A 21,349-nucleotide genomic window follows, 5' to 3' on the forward strand; every position below is an offset into this window, starting at 1 on the left:
TCTCCTCCCTGACGCCCAGTTTCAGGGTTAAGTCCGAGTGGGGGTGGGCAGCAGAAGTGTGTAAGCCTGGGGAGCCCGGGGGGAAACTCTGCCTGGAAGAAGGGAGCCTGTCGTTTATGCGGAAAGGCACCCCGTGTCTGAGGGACGTGCCCTGGTGCCCTATGTGACCTCGGGGTTCTGAAAGAAGCCACCAACTCTCTGCACGTCTAAGCGTAGACTCAGGCTGAGTGCAGACCTTTGGGGTCTGCCTTCTGGACAGTAACAGAATAGACGCTGACCCGATTCACTAGGGAATATACCCTGGCTTCCCATACAGATATGCCAGGAGGCAGAATCCCACAGTGGGGGGGTAGGGATGATGATGGACTGCGGCACCTAACACCTGCGGCTAGCACTGTGCCAGATGCCGCACACACATGACCTCATTTTATCCTCCCATGAGATGGTATGCTTGGTGTCACTCCACAGGCCAGTGGTTTCGGTGGGGCGGAGTTCCATTCAGAGGCCCTAGGATCTGGTGCTTGCGGGGCACTTCCCACACGCCAGGCTCTAGTTATATGTGCCGCCATCCTCTTATTCCTTCCTCACAGCACTGAGGATGGGGGGGAGGCGGTTTGTTCCCATTTTACCGCTGAGGATGCTGAGGCTCAGAAAGGGGATGTGCCCAGCTCTGTAAGTCCCAGCCTAGAAGCAACAGAGGCTGGGATCAAATGGTCTGACGCCTAGCTGCTGGGCTACGCACCTTCCCAGGAGCCAAATCGGAGTGCAAATATCTAGAAACCCAGCCTTTCAGATTGCTCAGATACAATCGACTGCGAGGTTCACACACCAGGTGAGTCCTCCCAGCAGATTCTTTTTTTTTTTGACCTACATAGTAGTTTTAGAAATACTCTCAATCCATTGCCAATAATGAATAATATTCTACACTTCTGATTTCTCTTCATAAAAGGAGAAGGGAAGCCTGGCACATCGGCCTTGCATTGCTAACTGCCAGAAAGCATTCTGAGTGCGGGAGCAGCTGCCCGTTTTAGATGGGCTGGCTCTCGCCAGCGCCACAGTCCTCACCACTCTCTGTAGTACTTCCCACGCCCAGGCAAGTGCCAAGTGCTATTTCTCATCACACTTGTGTTATTTTCCTGATGGTACAGTTAAGAATAAAGTGAAGTCATTAGACACCAACGTCTCCATCAGAGGTGGAATAGCAAAGCCTAGATTGGAAAAGCCACATGGCAAGAAAAATGGGCAAAGGGGACATAACTCGGTGGCAACAACAAATATATCGAGGACTTTAATGTGCAAGGAATGTCTTGCCCATTCTACTCATCGCTGTCACCTCCGTGGCCCCGAGACAGTGAATTTGTGACCACTGTTTGAGAAGAACCCCCATGCTTTGCAGATGAGGAAACAGAGGTCCATGGAGCCAAATGGTATCATACCAATCAGTGGCCCACGCTCGGGGACGGTGGCACCCGGGTCAGCCTGCTTCTCGAGCTTACCTCTGCCGGTTGGCGGGCCATCGCTGTGACTGCTGATGAGGGTGTCCTTCCTTGGGCCTCTCCTCCCACTAGCAGGGTGTTCCCTGTTGGAAGGCTGGTTAAAGATGTCAAAGTCATCACAGACTTTGGGGGTCACCTTCTGGGCTCTCTCTCCAGCGATGACATCCCAGCTGCGCGGCCGCCCTGGCTCACGCCTCGGGCCTTTATCCCCAACCTCGACCTCTCTAGAAGCCTCCCCCATGGTGTCCGTGATGGCGTCTGATACAAGTCTGCCTACCCAGTCCAGCGGCTTCTCAGGACTCAGCCAGAGCGGTTTGGGCTTCCTGCCTCCCTGCTTCCCACCCTTCCCTATGGCAGAAGGTTGCAACCACGATGGGGTTTTCGCTGGCGGCTCGGAGACTTTTCTGCTCATGAGGTTTTCCAGCTGTTGGGCCAGGGAGAGCTCTGGGTCAAGGGGAGGGCGTTCCACAGGCGGGCAGAGCGGGGGGGCCCCCAGCACGCCCCCCGTCGAGGCTAGGGCTGCTGGGCAGCTCGCATCTTCATCCAACTTGGACAAGCTGTCCTTCGTGCAGTCGGGAGGATTCATCTTTCCGCCAAGTAACGTTCCTTGGGAAGAAAGCTTCACATCGGCTAGTGCTGCAGCTGGCGGCGAGAGCTCCCCATCTGTGCCAGCCATCTTGCGGGCCTCTCTGCTTTCCCCCGAGGGGACACCCAGGGCCCTTCCCCTGCTCTCGTCCTGCTCCTGTTCCACGCCAACCGGGATGCTCCAGTCAGCCGGGGCCTCTCCACCTCCTTTGTCTAACGTGCCATCAAAGATGAGACTTTCATCGACGTAAAGCTTCACGTTCTTGGCACCGACGTCAAGATCCTAAAAACACAAGATTGAACAAAATGAAGCTGTGTCCATCAGGCTGATGTATCGAAGTTTGGAAGTAGGAGATCCAAAAGAAACATGTGGGATGCTAGAAACGTGAGCTTTAAAAAACAACAACAAAAAAACCCCATAGGACCCGGGATGTTAAATAAGGCTGGTGTCATTTCTGTGTGAACCCTTCCATACTCTGTAAATCAAAGGACGTTCACAAAGAGACAGCCCGACTGCTGCCTTCGCACCGTTACTCCCCGCTGGGACACTGGTAACAGCCTGCTAATTGGTCTGCCTGCTTCCTGTCTCTTGCCACCTTCAACCTCAACTTCACATTGCCAGAGTTCACTCCCTACAAGAGCAGAGCTGGCCCAGTCACTCCCCTTTGTGAAATGCTTCTTGTTCTCCACTGCCGGTTCTTTAACACACGGTTCCTGGGACCTCTGCGTCAGGAAAGCCTGATGTGCATGTGAAATGCAGAGCCCCTGATTCCATGGGTGTCCTATTTTGGGTGCCCTGAAAGCAGAGCCTGAGGCAAGGGTTGAGTACACATTGCTTACTTGGAAGCTGTTCCCAAGAGGGAGAAGGGAGAGTAAGATAGGGCAGGAGAAAGCCCCCCCAGCAGTTTTGAGCCCCTGCTGTAGGCAAATGGGGCTCCATCGTGCTGGGGCCTTGCAGGGACCCACAGAATGCACCTCAGAAGTGTCCCTCCCAACACGGGAGGCTGGGGTGTTTATCCACTGACCCGCTTCTCCACTGTTGAAGGTTGCCCCTGGGGACACAAGTTGAGGGCCCTGGTGGCTTTCAAAAGGCAGAGAGACCTGGGAGCCCTTGAGGTGTTGCCCGTGAGCATGCCCAGGGGCTGTCCCGCCTCAGCTGCGATCAGAGGGGGGCCGAGGGGACGTGGTGTGGTGCTGTACTTGTAACAGGTTCCCCGGATGGTTCTTTGGCACATGGAAGGTAGAGAACCTCAGGCTGACGGGATGAATTCCGAAGTCCTCGGCATGACATTCATATGGTAACCTTCACAACAGGATCCCTGGCTTAGCCTTCCTGTCCTCTCCTCCCCACAACACTTGTGCCCCTACACAGACGTTGAATGTTTCCTTGCTCATGCTTAAACTATCATCACACCTCCTCCTGCCACTGCCCTGTTTATCCATTCCCCTTTAGAGCAAAACTCTTTCTTTGAAAACAGCTTTATAAACGAGAAATAGAATCCGTACTTCATACAGTGAACTGTGCGTATTTAAAGCGTTACAACTTGGTAAGTTTTAACACGTGTATACATTATGGTGTATCATCTCCACAATCAAGCTAATGAGCATATCTGTCGCCCCCAGAGTTCCCTGGTACCCCTTGGTAATCCCACCCTCCCTCCTTCTCCCGCCCCCAGGCAACAGCCCGTCCGCTTTTAGTCACTACAGATTACTCTGCATTTTCTAGAATTTTTATATAAAAGGAATCCTGCATGTACTACGTACTCTTTTTGGCCTGATTTCTTTCACTCAGCAGAAGTGAGGTTCGCCGTATTGTGTGATTAACTGTTTTATTCCTTTTCATTGCTGAGGAGTGGTCCGTTGCGGGGTGCCCCCACATTTGTCTGTTCAACTCTGAGAGTCCCTGTCACAGCTGCTCCTCCCGCCTTGTCTCTCGGCCTCGCCCCCGTCGGGCCTTCACCCCCGCCTCTACGTGGATCCCTCCTCAGCAAGGGCACCAATCTCTAGGATGCAGAAGCTTCCTTGTTAATCTGGGACAATTTGGATTTACTCCTATTGTCCTGCTGTCATCACTCATAAAACCCACTTTCCACCCTCTAAAGTGTCCTGGTTTGGACAATAAATTGTAGGGTCCAGCAGGTTGCCAGATCCGCTGGGAGAGGCACAAGTCCTCAGCTGGGGCTCGGTAGCGTTTGTGCAGCGGGTTACCCCCCTTCTGTAGACTTCCTTCTGGGCTTCCGGGCCCTGCACTTGCCTGGTTTCCTTCCTGCGTCCGGCTCTCAGAGCTGCAGCGCCTGGGTCCTTGCCGTTCCTCTGCTTGGGCTGCCCCAGGGCTCAATCCCAGGCCTTCGGATCTCCCCGCACCCTCCACTAGGTGGGCTCAGCCAGGCCCAAGGCCCGAAATACCATCTTCCTGTTGATGACTCCTGATTATTTTAATCTTCAACCCTGAACTCTCCAGCAAGCCAAGTGATGGTGAGACCTCTCTTCTGCGATATCAAACAGGTATCTCAACCTTAACATGCCCCAGACAGGATTCTTTTTTTTTCCCTTTAAGATTTATTTACTTAGGGGATGCCTGGGTGGCTCAGTCGGTTAAGTGTCTGCCTTTGGCTCAGGTCATGATCTCGGGGTCCTGGGATTTAGCCCCACATCGGGCTCCCTGCTCAGTGAGGAATCTGCTTCTCCCTCTGCCCCTCCCCCTGCTTGTGCTCTTTCTCTCTCAAATAAATAAAATAAAATCTTTTTTTTTTTTTTAATTTATTTGACAGAGAGAGCACAAGTAGGCAGAGCAGCAGGCAGAGGGAGAGGGAGAAGCAGACTTCCCCGCTGAGCAGGGAGCCCGATGCGGGACTCGATCCCAGGACCCTGGGATCACGACCCGAGCCGAAGGCAGACGCTCAACCAACTGAGCCACCCAGGCACCCTAAAATAAAATCTTAAAAAAAGGATTTATTTTATTTATTTTAGAGAGAGACAGAGAGAGAGAGCGAGCATGGGAGCAGGCAAGGGGCAGAAGGAAAAGGAGAGAGAGAATCTCAAGCAGACTTCCCACTGAGTGTGGAGCGAAACGCGGGACTCGATCCCAGGACCTTGAGATCATGACCTGAGCTGAAATCGAGTCGGACTCCTAGTAGACTGCACCACCTAGGCACCCCATCCTAAATAGAACTCTTGATCCAGGGGCACCTGGGTGGCTCAGTCGTTAAGCGTCTGCCTTCGGCTCAGGTCATGATCCCAGGGTCCTGGGATCGAGCCCCGCATTGGGCTCCCTGCTCCGCGGGAAGCCTGCTTCTCCCTCTCCCACCCCCCCGCTTGTGTTCCTGCTCTCACTATCTCTCTCTCTGTCAAATAAATAAATAAAATCTTTAAAAAAAAAAAAAAGAACTCTTGATCCACTTTTCTCAAACCTGGTCTTTGCCCATCTTAAAAATGGTCCCACCATTCAACTGGGTGCCCCAACCTAGGAGTCCTCCTTGATTCCTCTTGTTCTCTCACTTAAGAATCCTGTCTGTCAGAAGTCTCTAGGGGCTACATCCAAAACCCCTCCCGAATCTCTGACCCCTTGTCCCTGAATGCGCTGCTGCCCATCAGCCCGGGGGGCCCCATCTCTCCCTGAGACAATGACCAGAGCCTCCTAATCGGCCTCCGCTTCCTCTCTGCACTGTCAGTTGCTCCCGCCCCACACGAACACACTTTTTTGTCTACACGGCAGCCCAGTCTTTTTTTTTTTTTTTTAAACAACATTATTAGCTCATGGCAGCCCCCTCCTTAAAACTGCCCAGCAATTTCTCACGACACTGAGAATAAATTCCAGCTCCCTTCAGTGGCCAATGAGGCCCATGTGATCCAGCCCCTGCTGACCTCTCTGACCCCGGCTCCCATCACATTCCCCCTCTTGCCCCCACTCCCCACACATCGGTCTGGTTGCAGCTCCGTGGTCCTGCAAAGCTCATGGCCACCCTGGGACCTGGGCTGGAGTGTTCTGCTCCAGGCACCTGCAAGGTTGGCTCCTTGTCTTCCGAGACATCTTCCTGACCCTCTCTCGAGCCCCTGACTCATCCGGTCCCCTCTCTCTCTCACTGCCCTGTTCGATTCCCTTCCCGTCTCTGGAATAATCTTGTTGATCAGCTTTTAACTTAGATCCTGTCTCCCCCACTCAAACTTCAGCCCTCAGACAGTGGAGGCCCTACCAATCTTGTCCAAGGGCCCAGCAGGTGCCTGGCTCATGATTGGCACTCAACCCTTACTCTGGAACTACACGAGCATGAACACAGGTGTTTTTCTCCAGAATGGCACTGCTCTCTGACAGTGTCCTGAGAACAAATCTCATCGGGAAAATGGCAGCCTGTTGTTTCATCCCCAGAACAGTGTCTACCTCGCTTTGGCTGCTGATTTGGGTTTGAGATATGGACTCTGAGACCCCAGGGGTGTCCACCTCTCCGTAATCCCCCCCTTAGCCTTCCTGCCGCTGGGTGAGTAAGCTCTAACTAAACTTCTAGTTCCCCGAGTTCCAGCCACAGAGGTTTCCGTCGCAATTTCGAATGAGAAGCATCAAGCCCGTGTTACACCACAGGAACCCGGCTTCAATCATCCAATTGCAGGATGGCAGGCTACTATTTGCCGACTGTCAGAAAAGTCGATTCTCAGAGCTCTCTTTTACATGTTTGTATGGATGTGTTCTCTGTTTAGCGGAGGCAGAGTGGGTGCATGCTGTGAATTAATCAGGAAATAGCTATTCGAGAAGGACAGCGCGGGCAGCATCAATGACTCGTTCTGCACAATTTCCACCACGGAAACATCTGGCGAGACAGAAACACTCCTTTCAAGAGGTGATGGGGGTGCTGGGGAGGGCTTCCGGTCCAGCGCAGTCACGAGGTGGGCACCCTGGCTCTCCTAATGCGATGTCTGGCTCCCGATGTGTTTTTGTCTACATTCCACGGACAGCCTGGGGCACCGCCTGACCTCTAGCCGTCTGCCGCCCAGCTCCCTCCAAGAAGTCTGGCGGAGAAGGGACAGAAGGAGGGACGCAGGGTGCCAGGCAGGTGGGAGACAGATGTGCAAGGGTGGAACCTCAGGGTGTGGTGGGGGGCGTGGGGAGCCGAGAGGCTCGGGTCCTGCCTGATGGTGCTTAAATCTGAAAAGTTTCCAACACTCTGAAGGCCAAACAGGCCATATCTGTAGGCAGATTTGGCCCAAGGATCACCGGAGGGGGCTCCCTGGTTTTGGGAAACAAATAGTAGTCACTTCACCGGGAATTCCAAGTATGAAAAAAATAAAAGGCCGCATCATGTCACCCAGCCTTGGAGCAACTCCACAAGGGCCCATCTTGCAGATGAAAACACTGAGGCTCAGCCTTCCCCGAGGCTGTGCAGCTGGTGTGCAGGGAGCCACTCTGACTGGCCTCTCCCTTTGGCTCAAGCTAGACCCCGAGAAGGTCTGGCCACGGGCAGAATCACCTGCCCTGGGCGGACCTCTGACCCCATTTCTCGTTTTCACTAAGTCCCCGTGGACCGACTTTCTCCTTTCCCCATCCCGGCTCCCTCCTCAGCCCTGGAGGCGATCGCTGTGGGCCCTGGGTGGGGAGTGCGAACACGTGTCCTTCCAGACTCCTCCCCCGTACTTACGGATGTAGGGATGTCCCCATCACCACACCTCAGAGGCGAGGTTAGAAACCACGTGAGATGCACATGTGCAGTGTGGAGGAAGCCAGCTCAAGGATTTTGCAGGTCTAGATTCCTTGGTGTCCCCTCAGTAAACCTCTGCATGTGGTGTGCCTTTGGGTGTGGATACAGGGAGACGATTCTCTCACTTCTAAGGAACCAGCCTGCTTCCTCCTTTCCAATAAGCAGGTCTTTAGTCCTGCCTGTTTCCCCCTCTGGCCTGGCTTCCAAGGAGTCCAGGGTGAAACTCCTCCTACCCTCTTAACCTTCAGAGAGACACTTCTGTCATGGGTTTTCAAAAGGACCCTTTGGAACCCTTTGGTTGGTTTGGGGTGAATGGGAGCATCTTTCCTTGTTCACACCCCGACTTTATTGTCCTTCTTTACAGTTGACAAGAACCCACCATGCTGAGACCGTCATGCATTTTTAATACGACAATGTTAATATTATTTCAATCTACGTAATTGAATCGACTTTGCAAGGCCACTTTCCTCCTTGGCCCTGGGGCCGCATGACATCTCTTCCAACGAGCATACACACCACTCAGCAAAGATGGATGGTGGTGCAGTTCCGTTATGACAACAAGCCAAGCAGAGGTGTGGGCATTTGCATTCACCAAGCGCTCTCCCCAGAGACAAACACCTGCCTTAAGCACAGCCGACAACCCCCAGAGAACAGCATCTGGAGGAGGCACTGGCTAGGCCTGAATGCTGAGTGCCGGGCAGAGTCCCTGAAAGCAGACCCTTCCTTGGGTACCCAACTGGAGTTGGCCTAGCTGTGCAATGGTGGACCCCATTCATGCACAGCCCGTGGGGGCCATATTGAAGCATCCCACACTCTATAGGTTCTGTCATGACCCAGGGGCTTTGGGCTGACTGGGAGGGGCTCCCCCTGATGGTAGGTTTATTGGGGATGGGGGGGCTTTGGGGATTGAGCCGCTGCTGCCTAGGAGCCACCATGCAGGCTTCAGGACCTGGCTCAGGGGCTGACTCCTCCAGGAATCCCCTGGCCCTCTCTGTCACCCCTTCCTCCCCTCCTCTGGTGGAATCGAGGGTCCTCCTCTGGGCTCTCGGAGCTGGGCTTACCAGCTGGTGCCTGTCCCCGCCTGGATGGAAGATCTTCAAGGACAGGGAACAGTCCTGTCCTAATTCCTATCTGTCCTGAGGCCTAGCTCTGGGAACTGAACGTGCTCCTTCTTGGAGCACCTGAACTTGAATGTTTTATGGGGAGGAGACCTTAATGGCCTTTTACACATCCCTGGGGAAGAAGAGCAATGAAAACCATTTTTGTGATGTAGAAAGTCGGAAGAAGACGGTGAGACGCTGTGACATTTGACAAGCACCTACTACCTGCTGGGCTCTGGGCCAAGCACTCTGGCCCTCCCAACACCCATCACAGACGCAGGACCACAGCCGCGGGTGGGATGTGACAGATCGGGTCACTAACTGGTGGCCCTACAGCTAAATCTGGGCTGGGCTGGCTCCCAGAGCAGTTAACATTTCCAAAACTAGTTGACAATTTCTAAAAACCGGGAGCTTTCTGGCCTCTCTGGAACATTCAGGCCATCTGGCACCACGGGGCCAGTGCAAAGGGGCAGTGACCGCCGCCTCGACAGGGCATGGCCCTCCAGTGACCACAGTCTCTACTGAAAGGCAGGACTGTGTGATGGGCCCCAGAGGGCCTGGCAGTCATGTGACCACCGGCCAGCTGCTTTGCTGTCCAGTGCCTCAGTTTCTCCCTCTGTAGAGTAGAGCTGATTATGCCGTACCCATCTCATAGGACTGCTGGGGGGAATCAATGAGCTGAGACATGCAAAGCCCTTTGAATACTGCCTGGCACACGGCACGTGAGTGAGAAATGTAAGCCATGCACCCCGCCCACTGCCTGGGTGTATGTACCTGCCAAGCCTGGCAGCTCGGGGCTAGCGTGGCCCAGAGACTCCCTGCTCCCCTAAGGCCCGGTGCAGCAATCCCCCTGCTCTGGGCAGAGGAGGAATCCCATGCCCCGTAGCATGGGGCCTAGAATCACTCTTGCTGTCCCTAGGCCAGGGCTCCCCTAGATCTGGGCTGAGGCCCCAGAATGCAATTCTTACAATTCTGTTCAATCGAATACATAACACATGGTGGGGCCTTTCGGGGTCCTGGTCTATGTGGGATGCAAAAGAAGAAAGCAAGTTTCATCTTAAGGAGGGCATGACAGTCTGCATATTAAGGGGTCACAAACTCAGATGCTTGTAGGGCCACAGTGGGGGGGAGGGGGGTGTGGGGCCTGGGGTGAGCAGGAGAACACATGCCCCCCAGTCCAGAGGGTGCCTGGGGCCACTCAGCTCCGGCTGATGGACGCCACACACAGAATGAACGCCAGTTCATCAAAAGCCAAGTTTCAAATGTTGTCAAGTGATTCCCAACCTGGACAACACTGTGAGGGCCAAGTGGGGTACACCCGCGGGATGGCTTTGACCAGGGGGTACCCCGTTTGAGGTATCGGAGGCTCAGGAAACTGAGGAACACCTAGGGAAGCATGGGACTTGGTGCCTGGAAAGGCATGGCTGGAGACCACCCGAAGGGGCCTAGGGCAGGCTAGGGCTGTGCAGGAGGCTCGTGTGCGAAGAGAGAAGGACCTCAATGTCCTCGAAGGCCGGGTTTGTAATAAGCCGGGCTAGGCATTCTGAGTTCTGGGAACAGCAGGAGCAAAGGCATAGCGAAGAGAACAGTTTTATGGGGAGCAGGGGGAGATAAAAGTTGCACAGGGGGGCACCTGGGTGGCTCAGTCGGTTAAGCGGCTGCCTTCGGCTTGGATCCTGATCCCAGGGTCCTGGGATAGAGTCCCACATCGGGCTCCCTGCTCAGGAGAGAGCCTGCTTCTCTCTCTCCCTCTGCCTGCCTCTCTGCCTACTTGTGCTCTCTCGATCTCTCTGTCAAATAAATAAATAAAATCTTTAAAAAAAAAAAAAAACCTTACACAGGGATGGAAGAGCTAGGGGGTCAGTTTGGGGGTCTGGGAGTGGCCCCCCCCACATGCATGCACATACACGCGGGCTCTAGGCAAGCATCACACATGGAAGAGGTGATGTGGTGTAACAATGTGTCACTGTGTCAGGGAGACCAGTGGGAGTGGTGGGGACTGCGGTGCCATGACTCAGCTCCCCTGAAGTTCCCAGCTGTGGATGTGGCCTGGTGTCGCCAGATCTTCATTTCTCAGTAAAAGTAAAAAATTCATGGGGCACCTGGGTGGCTCAGTCAGTTAAGCGACTGCCTTCGGCTCAGGTCATGATCTCAGGGTCCTGGGATCGAGCCCCGCATCGGGCTCCCTGCTCGGCGGGAAGCCTGCTTCTCCCTCTCCTACTCCCCCTGCTTGTGTTCCCTCTCTCGCTGTCTCTCTCTCTGTCAAACAAATAAATAAAATCTTAAAAAAAAAAAAAAAAGTTAAAAATTCATATTTTCACGTAAAACCTCCCAATTTTTAAAAGCTGGCAATTCAAAGAATCTTGCAAACGCCACGTGAGCCGGCTGAAATGTGTCTACGAGCCACCTTTGGTTGGCAGGGCCACAGCCCCTTTCATGGCCGTCTTGCCAGGATGTACCAGGACGATGTACCAGGACTGTGCCACTCCCCAGAGGCCCTCTGTAGCTGCCAGGCCCCCAGCTCGTCCCCTGGCTTGTCTCTCATCACTGCACTAGCCCCATTGAATTGTGGTTTGCTTTTGATCCCCCTGGACCCCCCTGACTGGGTGTGAACTGGCAGGGGCAGACAGCGTGTCTGATTTTTGGCCCCAGCACAATAGCTGAGTGTGGGGGATCGATAAGCCTCTGCTGATGAGACAGGGGGGCTGGGCAGATGAGTGAGGGGAGCGGGGAGAATGGGATGCGTTCCACTTGGGGGTCGGTGGGCAGGAGGCGGCGGGGGTGGGTAGTGGGGAAGGAGCAGCTGGGTCTGGAAGGAGACAGGTTTTGGCAAGGGAAATAGCAGGACTTCGGGATGACTGGCAGTGAGGGGCAGGGGGAAGAGAGGAGGACGCAGAGGTGGGAGTGAGATGCTGCTGCAGGCAGCAGAAGGGAACGGAGGACCAGATCGGCTGGGGCAGACCCGCCTGGGCTTGGGTGGGCAGGGTTGGAGCGTCAGTGCCTTGCTGGGCAGAAATGCCAAAGACAAGTGTCTGGGGGCCAGGATGGAAGCTTGGTTCAGAAGTTAAGCTTGGGGCAAGGTTTAGATCTGGGAGCCGATGAATTAGTTCAACAGCATGTGACTTCTGCGTTCTTCGAGAAAAAGAAAAAAGATCTTGTTTAGATATCGTTACCTGTGTTCCCTTCTCGTGGAGACAGCACCTCAATTTTCCACGGGGCATCCATCCTTCCCCCAACCTCCCTTCAGAGGGATAATGTAAGCCCACCCCAGGTTGCCTGGCCGCTGGGTCCTAGACCTGGGGCTTTCATGAGGACAATCTCTTTCTGCAAGGCCTGCTGAAATCAGGAGTCTGACGTCATTAGGTGCCACCCATTGGAACCTGAGGATGAAGCTAACACAGAGGAAAGCAGAGATGCATGAAAGAGGGAGGCAGATTCTGGATGACATCACGTGAACTCCTGGATCCTGCCATGCCTGAAGCCAGCCACCCCATACTCTCCTGTTACATGAGCTGACAAACTCCCTTTTGTGCTTAAGTCAGTTTTAATTAGGTTTTCTGTCCTTTGCTACTTAAATCAATAGGTTCAGTTACTGAATCACTGCTGGCTGAGGTGGGCAGGAGGCAGGAGAGGGGAAGCTCTACCCCCGAGGGGGTCTGGGATTTATCTAGACCGGCACCTGCATGTGGGTGAGCAGCTCTCCCTCACTCAGATGTCTGTCCAGCCCAGCTACTGCTCGTCCCGCTCTAGTCTGCGCAATACAGCACACGGGCCTCAGCTTCCGTCCTGGTTCTGTATTTGTGCTCTCATTCCTGCTGGGAGCGGTCTGGCCCTGAATCCCAACCTGCCCCTTGGATCCTGAACACCTTGTTGGGCCCCCTCACCAAAGGCTGAATTCTCTGCTTGCGTCTCCTTCCCCTGCTGGCTGGGGGCCTGCTTCAAACCTGGGACTCCTGGGGCTCTGAAGGTTACCAAGCCCCTAACCTCCTGAATGTGGACTCTGCTCACAGATGTCAGCACCCTCTGGTGATTGACAGGGACCTAGACCAAGCCTGAGGTCAACACCTCAGAAAGCCTCTCATGCACCTGGGTCGGTCCCCTTCCCACCAGCCACCCTGCTAAGATGCCATCATGCTCCCCAGGCCCGAGGCTGCCCAGACCCTGCCACGGGGCACCGCCACCAGGCCACACTGACTCAGCCGACCAAATTAAGGTTACCCCTTTGACTTCAAAGCCATTGCCATGTTTGGGCTTGGTTTATATCCTGATCCAAACAAACCAACTATAAGAAAACAATTTTGAGATGATTAGGGATATTTGAGTATGGACTGGATATCTGATGATTATTAGTGCATAATTATTACGGTCAGGTAGGATAGTGGCATTGGGGTTATATAAAAAACAACTCCTTATCTGTTAGAGATGTGCACTGAAGAATTTATGAGTAAAATGGCAGAAGAGCTACAATCATAGGTAGTAGGGGGTAGAAGAAACCAGAACGGCAGGATGGCGATTACCGTGGAACTGGGCGAGGGGTGCGTGCAGTGTTACTGAACTCATCGCTTTCCTTTTGCGTTTCTTTGAAAATTCTCCCTCCTCCCCCAAACAGAGGCCTTGCTGAAATGCGAACATTGTCCTGGGACAATGTCCTGGGATGAAGTGAGTCTCCCTGTGGTGCAACCCCTAAGCACCAGGACCCCCATCCAAGCTACCATGACCCGTAGTTAGAAGCCTCCTTTGGGGGCTCTCCGTTCCCTCTAATCCATTCTCCAACAGCAGCCAGAGTGATCTTTTCTATTCCTCAGTCAGATTATATCACCCCCTGCTCAAAACCCTCCAATAATGACGCTAACAGCGGACACGTGTATAGAGCTCATGGAGGCCAGGAATCATTCTGAGCAATAATTACCCCATTTAATGGATGAAGAAACTGAGGCACAGAGATGTGGAGTAACATGCCCAAGGCCACACAGCTAGGAAGAGGAGGAGCCAGGATTTGCCCCAGGGGGGCTGGCTCCAATGCCTTTGCTCTGACCATTCCTCTATTCTGCCTCTCCAAGAGTAAGATCTGAACCAGGGAGACCCCCGTGACCTGGTTCCCACCTATCTCTGGGACCTCCCCTCACACTCTCCTTTGTTCCCCATCGCCAGCCAAGGTCCTAAACTACTATCCTAGAAGTGCTAAGCATGTTCCTGCCTTGGGGCCTTTGCTCTGGCTCTGGCCCCCCTGATCTTACCACTCAAAGCAGCCCTGCCTCCTCCCCCTCTCCCCCCACCCCCCCCCCGCCCGCTCCCAGGCCTCTCTCCCATTGTCTTACTGTATCTTTAGCACTACCTGAAATTAACATTATTCGTTTGTGCCCTTGTTTATTTCCCTTCCCTGCGAGAAGGGACAGGGCTGTGTGGACAGGGCCTCATCTATTTGCTCACAGTCATCAACCCCACGTGGCTACTGAAGTTAACATTAAATGAAATGTGAGATGCAGTTTCTCATAAGAAGTGCTAGCAAGAATGTAGAGAAAAGGGAACTGTGGGTGCATTGGCAGGGCTATAAAGTGGACAGCCACTCTGGAAAACAGTATGGAGGTTCCGCAAATAATGAAAGAGAGAACCACCGCGTGATCCAGCAATTCTGCATCTGGGGATCTGTCCTTATGAAACGAAATCACTATCTCCAAAAAGTATCTGCACCCCCGTGTTCACTGCAGCATTATATTTACAACAGCCAAGACATGGAAACAACCCAAGTGTCCACCGACAGATGAACGTATAAAGAAGATGTGGTGTATACACACAACGGACTATTACTCAGCCATCAAAAAGAAGGAGATCTTGCCATTTGCAAAGACATGGATGGACCTTGAGTGCCTTATGCGAAGTGAAATAAGTCAGACGGGGAAAGACAAATATTGTACGATCCCACTTACATGTGCAACTTAAAAAAACCTGAACTCACAGATCCAGAGAACAGACTGTGGGTTGCGAGAGGCGGCAAGTGGGAGGTGGGTGCGATGGGGGGAGGTGGTCAAAAGGCGCAAACTTCCAGTTATAGGGTAAGTAAGTCCGGGGGATATCCTCTATAACGTCATAACTGTAGTTAACAATACCATGTTGTATATTTGAAAGCTCCTAAGAAAGGCGATCTTAGAAGTTCTCATCGTAAGGAAAAAAATGTTCTGTAACTATGTGCGCTGATGGAGGTTAACTAAACTTATTATGGTGATGATTTTGCAATATATATATATATATATATATATGTGTATCTCAAATCATTAGGTCGTGCACCTAAAACATCTAAGAATATAATCTTATATGTCAATTACAGATCAATGAGAAATAAACGAGTAAAATAAAATGCACTTTCTCCGTTGCACCAGCCACACTGCAAGTTCTCAACAGCCACCTGTAGCTCATGGCTACTGCACTGGAGGGGGCAGATACAGCACATCAGCTTCATCACAGAAAGTTATGGGACAGCGCCGGCTTAGACCACCATGGAATGTCACAGATATACGCCACTGGGAAAATCCAGCATTCACAGACTATTTAATGAGCAGCATTTCTGTATAGGAACGATACCCCCGGGCGCCCGTCCTGCCTCCCCCACTGTTGTGACCCGGCTGGAGGTGGCATCTGAGTGGTTACATTGTGGATGAAGATGGTGATAATGTTCCTGTTTTTACTGAAGGGCACCACCAGGTAGCAGATAACTCATAGGCTTGTTCTGAAGGAAAACACAGACCACAGGGAGCTGCCAAAAGCCCACTTCTTGGATGGGTTACTAGATACTCTAGTAGGGAGACTACTGGCTCCTTCCTCCCAAAAGATGTAGCTCTGCAGGGGAAGTGGTGCTGAGAAAAACCCACACCCCTCATGTTCCCCTCCCAGCTGTGTCCCTTGCGAGTTACTCGCTGGGCAAGTCACGCCATCCGAGGAGTCCCCCGAAAAATGTGACAGACGTATGATCGCAGCCTCCTCCTGAGCCCGAGGCAGACACCGCCGATCCATCACACACACTTCTCTTTATGAACCAGAAGGAAGGTTCCAGATCCTTCTCAAGACGGCACTCCAGGCAGCCATTTCCAAGCAGGGCTGGCAAAAAAGACACAGTCTCTCTGCCCCCAAGGAGCTCACTATTCTAAGCTCCAGCTTCTTCGTCTACAAGGTGAGGACTGATGCCACCTTGCAGGACTCTTGGGGGTTGACTGAGATGAGTTGTTCGTTGAGTTATTTGTTCATGCATCAAATGTTGACCGAGCGCCTACTGTGTGCCTCACGCCTGCCTGGTGGACGCAGCCCTGGATAAACGGCAGCTGTGACGAGTATAGACATCTGCATGCTGCCTTCTGTTTGCCTGTGTGGACGGATTCTAGCCCATGTCCTCACTTCCCCCGGAGTCCCTCCCCCTGGGCCAGCCCACACTCACCACATGGCCTAAGGAGGGGGGAAGGGAACCCAGCGAAGTTAGCCTCAGGACTTCACGGACATCATCGTATTTTCCAATAAAAGAGACTTCCCTTTTTCTAGCACCTTCTTTTCTTATGTTCTAAATAGGCCTTGGTTGGAATCGCTCCCCCCTCCCCCCATTTAACTCTTCTCCCTTGGATTCCCATACACAAAACACTGTATTAACAAGCCGTGTCTACCAGGCCGAGCTATATTTCCTATAAACTCTCATTTTATCTCCTCTAAAACACACAGTAATAGCATTCTCTGGAGAATATTAAATCAAACCAACCTGCAGCTGCATTTGTTTGCGCTTTCTGCCCCCGGTAAATTCTGGCAACAGATGGGTGTGCGTTACATAAGTGGTGCCCCCCCGGCAGGGACTGCAGTCCTCCGCACTCTGCTCCATGTGTAAAATACCTCAGGACTCGGATCCCCGCCGCCCGAGGCTCCCCGAAGCACCCCTAACGACACCCTGATGTCCTGCTCCTCTTTTTTTATTCCTTTTTACACAGGGAAGGCTGAGTGTAGGTTCAAGAAGAAAGGCGGGCCCGGCCATAAGGGATGAAGCTTATCTGCTTTGTAATCCAGCACATAAAATCCGCTTTTCTTGGCCTGAGACATATATTCAATGACAGGGCTGAGCTACAGGGCATGGGCTTGGGCAGCCAGCACTGTTTCATTGCTCATTCCAGAAGCTGCCAACGACCACCTGCCAGGAAATGTCCAGCCGACTGGGGAATGCTGCTACACAGGGGTGGGGTCCTGCCGGGGCCTGGAGGACAGCCCGAAAGCACACAGCTGGACCCCTGGGGAGTTGTGAGGGTGGCTGGGAGAGGGAGAATCTGCAGGAAGAAGTATGGGATGGGGGGTATGGGAAGGAAGGAGGAGGAGCAGACTCCCCTGGACTGATCCCCTTTGACCTTGGGTACGAGCCTGCGCAAATGTCGTAAACTCCGATTCTCCACGTCTCATCTGGATATCACAAAGCGTTAAGACAAACTGCTTGTGGGTTCTCGGGCAGTGAACTCATTCCTTCATTTGGTAACCACGTGTGTCTACTTTGAATGGGGCAGAGGCGGAGACAACGTAGGCCCTGCTCCCAGGGGCCCACGGTGGTATGGGGGAGGCAGGTGTCCATCCTGGTACAGGGGTGATGGAACATATTCATGAGGTCCAGAAGTGGCAGGAAGGTCAGGGGTCAGGGCCAGCTTCCTGGAGAAAGTGATGTTCGGTTTTCCGGAAATTTGCCACGGAGGCGAGCATCTGGAGCTGAGCCAGATGGGAGGGGCCAGGGCCTACAGGTGTAACTCCCAGGCAGAGCGGTGGACAACGGGCACTCCGGGGTGCAGCCGGAGCAGGGGGTGGGGGCTGATGTGAGGGAGACACAGGGCCTGGCGCCTGGGGATTACGGGGCACAGGTCACACTCAGGGGTTTGACCTGGATCTTCCAGGTCAAGGGGAGCCTTGGAGGGTTTGAAGCCACAGAGAATCATGATCAGACCTCCCAGTGGCTGTTGGAGACAGACGGGAGGCCTGGGCCTAGGTACGGGGCGGGTGGGGGGGGCAGTTCGGAGGCCACACTCTTGTGCACCTCTGCCTTTGCACGTGTGGGGCCCTCCTCCTGGGATACGCTTTCTCCTTTTCTGCCTCGGCTCTGTGCCACTCTTTCCATTACAGCTCAAGTGTGCGCTCCTTCCAGCACCTTCCCTGAGCTCACCCAGCCTGATTCAGGCTTCCCTCCATACTCCGGGGGCTGCAGTCTGGACAGGCCAACTCCAGCCCAAAGATGAGTTTGCTTTGGACTGTGTGGTGGTTTCAAAAGAATTTAAATTCGCTGTTGACATTGACAAACCAGAGAGGCTGCTATCAAATTCCAGATTCCCAGCTCCCCGGGAATGTTCAGAACATCTAGCAGCACTGGCTAGCTTTCGTACATAGCAACCATTAGCTGAGGCTGAGAAGTGGCCTTCCCTTTACCCGAAGCATGTGCTTACCCGTTTGCCACACTCCCCACTGTGCCCTACTGTCTCTCTTGACAATACTGAAGCTGAGGACCAGTTCCCCTTGCTCATCTCCCTTGTATTATCGCTTCCTGAGAACAAATCGGAAAAGAAAGTAGAACAATTCTTGTCCCCACGTCTATCATAAGAGGGGAAACAAGGTAGGCTGAGGGGGTCCTGTCCTTCCTTACCCACTGAGTTCCCTGCTGAGTTCCTGGAGCTTCTATTTGAAACTCCTGGTACACTGCAGTCACCTCTACGAAGGCCTTCAGCACACTGCATCATATTTTTATTTACTTGTCTGCCGGCTTCTGGACAAGGAATACCTCCAGGACGGGGTCTGTGTCTTTCATATCAGTGTCCTCCAAATTGATCAGGAAGCCCAATGGCACATGCACTCAACAATAAATGTTGAATGAAGGAGTAAGTGCAAAGGAGAACACGAGAAAACAGTCCAGAGAAGAGAGAGGGGTTAAGTGCTTCCAAGTAGGGGGTGGTGGGGGGGGGCGGGTAGAAAGGAGGGCAGGGATTCTGAAACCAGGGGAACAGAAGAGCACAGAGGTTAAGAGCCTGGCTCTTCAGAGTGGAGTCCCCACACCAGGAACATTGGCACACCTGGGTGCAGAATCTCAGGCCCTGTCCTCCACCCGCTGAATTAGAACCCACGTTTTAGCAAGATCCCCAGTAAGCAGTCGCACAGTGAATGGGCCAAGAGTCTGACTGCGTGGGTTCACATTCTCATGGCGACGCTTACCGGCTGTGTGACTCCGGGCATGTTACATAACCTCTCTGTGTGTGTTTCCTTATCTATCAAAACTGAGCCCCAGTTCCTATCTGTCCAGTTCCTCCAAAGGGTGGCCTGATTTTACTTCCCAAACCTTCAAGCTGAGGCTCTGCTCCCCGTGGTTCCAACCACGCAGCATGAAATGCCCCGCCAGGCACTGCCTACCCCCAGCAGGAAGGGCAGCGGGGCCTCCGCATACCCATCTTGCAACTTCAGCAACCAGATGATTGGACGGCGCTAAGTGCTTCCATCAGTCAAACACCCGGCGAGGAGTCGGGGCCTTTACTTACGCCATCAGCCGTCCAGTAATTCCAAACCTTGATCTTGGCTAGACCAAAGTCCTGCAGCCGTCTGGTGTTGCGGATAACAAAAAAGAGCTGGAGCGGCGGGTGGAAGGGGCACATCCACAAGGAGGGGTCTTTCTTGCTCTGAAACACCAGCAAGAGAGGGGAGTTGTTAGTCCGTTCTCTGCCTCTCCCCAAAGTAAACGGGCGGAGGGCAGGAGGCCAGGCCTCCCTTCTCTATGTAATCCAGGGTGGGCTTTTAGACCTCACCGGTCCCGACTGCACTTTGTGGCAGGTACTGACTCGTCCCTGGCATGAAGCTGCCCTGTGGGCCTCTCTGCTCTGCCATTCGGGCTGAATTTAAAATGCAGCAGGCTTTTATTTTAATCAATTTAATCAGCTTTGGGGAGAGCGCTGGGGGTGGGGAGAGACGAGAGAGGAGGATGGGCAAAGAGCAGTCACTTGTGTTATTTAATTAACCGGGCAAGCAGAGTCTGGTTTTCTTTTGTAAAACCCTGTGGAATCTTAAAAATGTAAAAATACAGAAGGAAAAAAAAAATTAAGAAAAGAAAGAAAGAAACTAGCGCAGGCACTGGGACAGGGTTGTGGCACAGAGCCCCAGGAATTGCTCTGCTCCCTGGCAGGGTTTCCAAGCCTCAGGACCCCTGAGTGTGGTTCCCGCCCACCGGCCAGGCCACTCTCAAGGCCAAAGGGCCAGAGGAGCAGGGAAGCCCCCCCTGTCGCATCCGCTTGCACCGATAAAATTCCACGTCATGGGTGCTTTAGATGCAGGTGGAAAATGCCAAATCCAGGAACTTTTCTCAGCACCAGCTGCCTCCTGTCCCGACGAAACTCACGGCTGCTGCTGAACATCTCCCCCCAGGCTCGGCCTCAGGGCCTTTGCACAGGCTGTGCCTCTCCTTGCAATCTGCTTCCAGCCTCTCCCACTCGGGGGAGTTCAGCACAAATGTGCTGTCACCCCCACCGTCACCCGTTCCCTGACACCATCGCTCTGTCCTCCAGGTGCCCACGGGTCCTTGCAGGGCCCGAGGCTAGGAGTTACTCAGTGTCCCATAACTACCTGTTTTCCAGTCCAGGTCACCCCTCCACATGCTTGGCTGTGCGCTCCTGAAGGCAAGTGGCTGTGACTAACTCATTCCAGAACGCTGAGCGTTCAGCACAGTTCCTTGGCACAGAATCTTTGTTGAATGAATAAACGACGGAATGAATGAATGATTGATATTTACCTCCTAATGGCTGTCCCTTCATGGAAACTTTAGAGAAGAGGCTGCAAACTGATCTGGCCTGCAGGGCGATTTTGTTTGGCTCATGAAGTATTAAAAACACATTGTTGGCCACATTTAATGATGGGGAGATTTCCCCTCCCCTTCCAGAGCTAGAGTTCTGCACCCCCATGGCCGGCGTTGGGGGATCTCTGGCGCCCCAGTCCCCACCGCTTCCTAATGTTTTACACCCCTTTCTCTTCCCAGGATATGACTCTCTGTCTGGCCCCTGCAGGCGTCTGAGTCTCAGGTCCCTGCTTAGAGGCTGAGATGGAACCACCGCATCTCTTACGCTGGCTAGAGTTGTCCCTTTTACCTAAAGGGAGCATCGCTGTGTATCTGAGGAGGTCTCAACAGACTCCTGTCACCAGGACCACGCCGGCTACTTGATAGAGCCAGGGAAGGAGGAGATTGGCTGGCTTGGGGGTTTTGCCGGCCCCTTGGAGATGGGAGGCCCAGGCTCCAGCTGCGGAAGAGAACAAAGGGGGGCTTGTCCCAATGACAATGGTGCCTTTCAGGAGGGAGGCGGTAGTTTTTGTTAAGGGAGAGAGAGGAGTTCAAGGGGTTCTGACTTATTCTGGCCGAGTTTCTCCAGCTCTGCAAGAACTTTCAGTGCTCCAGGCAGCTGCAAGGGGTCAAGATACCACAGCTCAAAATCCACCGGGTGCCCCTCATTCCTTC

General features: G+C 53.3%; 1 protein-coding gene across 3 annotated transcripts in view; it reads right to left on the reverse strand.

The window, feature by feature from the left end:
* KATNIP (katanin interacting protein) overlaps positions 1-21,349 on the reverse strand; it is a 179,141-nt gene that overhangs the window by 30,938 nt on the left and 126,854 nt on the right. For all 3 annotated transcript variants that reach the window (XM_036066228.2, XM_036066239.2, XM_036066218.2), the window contains 2 exons: positions 19,392-19,529; positions 1,497-2,364 (listed from right to left, as the gene is read on the reverse strand). In XM_036066228.2, the coding sequence (XP_035922121.2) occupies positions 1,497-2,364; positions 19,392-19,529 (1,006 nt within the window). The remainder of the gene's footprint in view (positions 1-1,496; positions 2,365-19,391; positions 19,530-21,349) is intronic.

Source organism: Halichoerus grypus, chromosome 6 (assembly GCF_964656455.1).
Source record: "Halichoerus grypus chromosome 6, mHalGry1.hap1.1, whole genome shotgun sequence".
Taxonomy (NCBI): domain Eukaryota; kingdom Metazoa; phylum Chordata; class Mammalia; order Carnivora; family Phocidae; genus Halichoerus; species Halichoerus grypus.